General features: G+C 36.6%; 1 protein-coding gene across 1 annotated transcript; it reads right to left on the reverse strand.

Moving 5' to 3' along the window:
• Nucleotides 1-3,876: 3,876 nt before the first annotated feature.
• Nucleotides 3,877-5,657, reverse strand: LOC133302053 (membrane metalloprotease ARASP, chloroplastic-like). Its single transcript, XM_061501777.1, has one exon. The coding sequence runs from the start codon at nucleotides 5,487-5,489 to the stop codon at nucleotides 4,131-4,133; it is 1,359 nt and encodes a 452-aa protein (XP_061357761.1). The 5' UTR covers nucleotides 5,490-5,657; the 3' UTR covers nucleotides 3,877-4,130.
• Nucleotides 5,658-5,899: the final 242 nt, after the last annotated feature.

Consider the following 5,899-nt stretch of genomic DNA (forward strand, 5'->3'; position numbering starts at 1 on the left):
AGTGGCAGGCCGGGGCGGGCTGGCCCATATTGCCAGCCCTACCTTTATTGTTCTGAATTCTGAGGTGCCTGTCTTTAGCAATTACATTCATGCTCAATTATGCAAGGACAAATTGGACGATTCTAATGATCACTCTTAGGCGTAGTACATTAAACTTTGGGTTGAGGGATAGGATTACACCAACCATTTCACCACCACTGGAAAATATGTTGTTGGTTGCATGTGGGTCTTTACGTCAATGTTGGTCCTAATAGTCAGGTGGACCGTCTCAAGGCTCAGTTAGATTATGGGGACACATTCTTCACTGTGACATTTGTTCACCTTTTTCTTAGAATTATTGATATTCGTCACTGACCTCTCTATCAGCTGGATATTAAGAATGTTTTTCCACATGGACATCTTGCAAAATAAGTACGTATGGAGCAACCTCCAGGGTTTGTTGCACAAAGGGAGTCGGGTTTGGTTTGTCGCCACGGCAAATCTCTATATGGTATCAAACAATCTCCATGTACTTGGTTTAGGAGATTTAGCACTGTTAGTCTGCTATTAAAATACTTGGTTTGACTCAGAGTGAAGCTGGCCACTCGGTATTCTATCGTGACTCAGTTTCAGGATCCATTTATTTGGTGGTGTATGTTGACAACATTGTCATTATAGGTAATGATCATCATGGCATTACTCAAGTAAAATAGCATCTCAACCATCACTTTCAGACAAAGAATCTTGATAAACTTTGATATTTCTTAAGGATAAGGGAAGCCCTTTCTAAGGATGATATTATGAAATCCTAGAGAAAGTATGCTATGGATATTCTTGAGGAAACGATTTTGTTGAATGCAAAGTCAGTTAACTCTCCTATGGATCCAAATTTCAAGCTTCTACCAAATCAGGAGGAGCCATTCTCCAATCCAGAAAGGTATAGAAGATTAGTTGCAAAGTTGAACTACCACACTGTCATTGGACCAAACATCTTATTTGTGGTTAGTGTACTGAGTTAGTTTCCTAACTCTCTTATTGAAAGATCACCGGAATACAATAGTTCGTATTCTCAATTACATCAAGTTAGCTCCAGTGAAAGATCTCTTCAATAAGGACAAAGGTTATACTAGAGTCATGGGATACTTAGATGCTGATTGGACAAGTTGTCATGCTGATAGGAGGTCCACCTCTAGATACCGTGTGTTTATTAAAGATAACTTAGTCTCCAGGAAAAATAAGAAATAAAGAGTGGTTGACAGATCGAGTGCTGAAGCAAAGTATCGCTCCATGACCACAACCACTTGTGAACTTATCTAACTAAAACAACTACTTAAGGAACTAAAGTTTGGTCACACTGAAGCAGCAACTCGCATTTGCGATAATCAACCTACCTTGTGTATTGCCTCCAGTCCAGTGTTTCATGAAAGAACTAATCGTATTAAAATATATTGCCATTTCATCAAGGATAAAGTCTTATCAAGAGAGATCATTACGTAGTTTGTCAACTTAAAAGATCAATTAACATATGTCTTTACTAAATCCTTGAGGGAATCTCGAATAAATGACATATCTAACAAACTTGGAGCTTATGATTCAGTTTGAGAGAGAATGTTGAAAGTATTATATATAAAGTAGTCTAGTGTATAAGACAAATTCCCACATCATGCGATTTTCTTGTATATCTTTTTTTACTCGGTTAAATAATAGTTCCTCTGTTGGTATCTAAGGCATGCAGATTACCCCGTAACAAAGGGTTATGTAGGTATTGCAAAAAGAGCTCAAAAATTCTCCTGTTACACGGTTACGGGGATGAGGAGGAATACTACGCAAAGAATTGCAAAATTATTTAAATATAACCCCAACACAGAATAACACAATGGCTTTATAATTATAGAAGTGCCATTAATAAAAGTTACTTGTTCTACGTGTTTTAAATTTTTTTAGAAAACAAAATTAAAAATCAAAACAAAAACATGTTAAGAGTGTTCTCTAATTTTAGTTCTAAAAACAAATAAATAGAAATTTTTTAAAAAATCATTTTCATAAAACACCTTACATCAAACAAGTTTTTTTATTCTTAAAATAATTTTTTTCCTAAAACAATAATCAACTTTCCCTTATTTACTTCTTCGTGTTCTTAGATGAATTGGATTTGCGTTGGCTAGCTTACTAGTAAGCTGAGGTCTAATCAATCAAGTTATGCGACGTAGCTTGGGACACTGGTTCTTGTGCCTCTTGTCTCATGGAATACCAGGATTTGAAGGGTTTCATGCTGTATCTATCCTAAACCTCACTTGAAAGATTCGATTAAGGCAACTTTTGTGCAGAGTTCCACATCACTTCGTATTCATTACAAATTTTTTTTTTAGGGAGAAAAAAATGAGAGATGGTCGGTCATCTTAGTTTCAATCCTGTATATATTTCACTTTTACTCTCTTTTTAAGCGGAAAGTGTACTCTTAGGAACATTTCCCCATTTCAGTTTGACACTCATTCCTCCTACTATACATATAAAAAACAATTTCCACTCTCCACTTCTTATCCTTTCTTCATTTTCTTTGCTTTCTGTTTTCTTCCCAAGGCTCTATAATTGGTTAACTAACCAGACAACATTGAGGGAGCGTTTGGTACAGGAGAAATTTTTTTGTGTCCGGGAATCATGAATACTGGAAATGTGTTAGGAATGTAAATTTTCTGGGAATGTGACCAAAAAGTTGTTTGGTAGGCAAAAATATTACCGGGAATATTGGTTAAAAATTACTGATTCTATGTTTGGTTGATTGTTAAATATTACTGGGAATCTAACATGATTTTACAAAATTACCCTTTATTTTCTTACACATCAAACCCAGAAATGGAAATCAAGATTTTTCAGTCCTAATCGAAATGGAAAGAGACAAGTACCACTGATGAAAAGAACTGAAAAAAGAAGCGCCCCTTATTTCACGAATCGAGAATGTGATATTTAGATCTGGTGGAGATGATTTTGAGAAGAGACTGCAATGTATTTCTAAATGAAACTTCAGTTGTGAGTAAAATGAGCAAGAGATCGTCGTTATGGAGGCGAATTTCTCAGCAAAATTTATTAAATTTCTATTATGTTTTCATTGTTATAATCATCCTCATGATAGCTAAAAATATCCGAAAGGAAAAGGAAAGACTTCAACTTTATCTCCTTGTTACGAAACAAAACTGAAAAGAGAAATAATAATAGGAATAGATGCCTGGAGGAAGAAAGCATCTAACAAAGGGTATTATTGTCCCAAAAATAATATCAACTTTTTTCAATATCAGGATTCCATGAATACCAACTTATTTGTGGTATTTTTTGGTTGGATTTTGCTTCCACTTTTACACTACAAATGAAATTCCGGGAAACTAAGTTTCATTGGATAATTTTAATTTTTATGCTACCAAACGTTGCATTTTAAGAAAGCCAACCTCTTTTTCCTGGGCATTTAAAAATAATCCCTGTACCAAACAGGCCCTGACAGACGAAGGAAACTTGGCTTGATGTTTGTTCCACATCTATTTCATTTGCAGAGGAAATTGTATACCAAATTTCATAAAATTCGCAACACATGTAATGTAACCACAAAAGTTAATGTGATTATGTCAAAAACAATTAAATTTTGGACATATATTAAACTTTAAACTCTCTTTTTCATCAGCATAACATTAGAAAGCAATAGAAAGTGCAAATCAATTCCAGAAGATCAAAAAATTAAGATAGGAATTTGATTTATATTCATAATGATTTATTGAAGCATAACCAAGCCAATGTTTTCTCCAGATGCAGAGAATCCAGATCAAATAGTAACCAAGAATTTGTGCATACCATCCTCTTAATGGATAACTTTATGAATTCCAGAAAAAGTGTAGAGAGAGAATATTAAAATTCATAAAGACAACTAGTATTTGTAACCTGTAACTTTATATTCCAGGATCACAAATACGATCCTGATCAGATCAATCAATTAGTAACAAAGAGAAGCCTCTCGTGTAACAACCTTGGAGGAAGGAACTCACCTCAATCATTTACAATGATCTTGTCTCCTCAAGGGATACATCACTGGCTTTTAAAACTGGTGCACTGGATTGCAGATGAGAATCATGAAGTACTTTTTGACTATTAACCAGAATTCACAATAATTACAACATATCTTTGATAATATCAAGGTTTAGGGTATCACGAATAAAAAGGAACAACCCCAGAATTATAACAAGCATAATTCCTGAAGACATGATCCGTTGCTCCACTTCTAGAGGTAGCTTTCTCCCACCCCTGGCAGCCTCAATGAGGATCAATGCCAATGTTCCCCCATCTAAAGCAGGTAAAGGAAGAAGGTTTATAACCGCAAGGTTAATATTGAGTATGGCTGCAAATTGGTAGAGACCATCCAAGTTTGACCGTGCAACTTCTGCACCAACAGCAATAATGGCTACAGGACCTGAAACCTTACCAGCTGACTGAGAAAAGTTTAAAAAAGTCTGCTTCAAGCCATCTAAAACATGAGATGATAGACCCCAAAATTCTTTTGCAGTAAAGCTCATAACTTCCACCAAATTTTTTGGTCTAACCTTACCTATCTTCATATTTGGTGATAGCTGAACTCCAATTTTACCAGTTCCATCATAATTCTCATCTGGGGTGACCCCTATTTCAAAGTTCTGCTCCCCTCTCAAAACCTTGAGCAACACATATCTCTTGGGGTTCTTCTTGATGATATCAACAACTTCAGAAACAGCATTAGGACCTGGTTTAGGGAACTCACTTCCATTGACTTCAAGGATCACATCCCCAGGAAGCAACCCATCTCTAGAAGCAGCTGAAAAGGGTCGAACTTCAGGCACAATAACCCCAGGAAAGACCTCTTGCACAGGCAAACCAACCGCAAGGACTTGAACAAAGATAATAACGAATGCAAAAATTATATTAGCAATAACACCAGCTGAAACCACAATGATTCTATCCAATATTGGTCTGTTCTTAAGCAAATTCTCATCATCAACAGGAATATCACTCTCGGGATCATTATCAGGAAACCCCACAAACCCACCAAGAGGAAAAGCTCTAATGGAATATTCTACATTCTTTGAATTGAACTTAGCTAAAATTGGACCAAACCCAACTGCAAATTTACTCACATGGATGCCTTGGAGAGAAGCAGCAAGGAAGTGACCACTCTCATGAACAACAATGATTGCTGTCAACACTGCAGCAGCCTCAAGCACAGACTGAGGACCCTCGAAGTTCCCATAATCAAATCCAGCAATAGCCCACGTCCTAAAATCCACCCTGTTCCCATGTGTGCATCTTCTATTGTCATGCAAAAACTGCTTCTTGCAAGTGAAGGTCGCGTTTGGGGTACCAAATGAAGGAGAAAAAAGTGATTTTGGGAAGTGGGCTTTGAGCTTGAAGGAAGATTCTGAGATGGGTGACTTTGAATTTGCCAATCTGATGATGGAACTGGAATGTGAAGGTGGAGAGGGTGTGAGGTTTATGACCATGGCTTCTGAGAATTTCGAGGGGGTAATAAGGAGGAAAAGCTTGGTGCTTGTGTGAGAAAGGTGAACAACATAGAAAGCGTAAATGGATAATTCATGCTTTTCTTTTTTTCCTTATTCGTTTTTTCTAATTTGGATCTGTGGAGGAGAAGTGAGGGACATATCCCTCTTATTCTCCACAAGTTGTTCTCTGTCATGTTTTGATAATCTTTCTATCTATCTACAATCAGAAACCAAGCCCAAAGTAGCAATCTTTGTGCATTCATCCGGTTCAGACAGCTGGGCCTGAAATATTCCGGCTCAGACCCACATAAACCGATAAATGTAGAAAATGGGCCCATCTCCAAGAACTTGTTTCGCTTAAGAAAATCTGAGTTTATAATGTATTCATGACCAAAATTTTTTTGTTTTAG

Source organism: Gastrolobium bilobum, unplaced genomic scaffold (genome assembly GCF_033153095.1).
Source record: "Gastrolobium bilobum isolate Gb01-03AN ecotype WA unplaced genomic scaffold, APGP_CSIRO_Gbil_v1 utg39315, whole genome shotgun sequence".
In the NCBI taxonomy this organism is placed as follows: Eukaryota; Viridiplantae; Streptophyta; class Magnoliopsida; order Fabales; family Fabaceae; genus Gastrolobium; species Gastrolobium bilobum.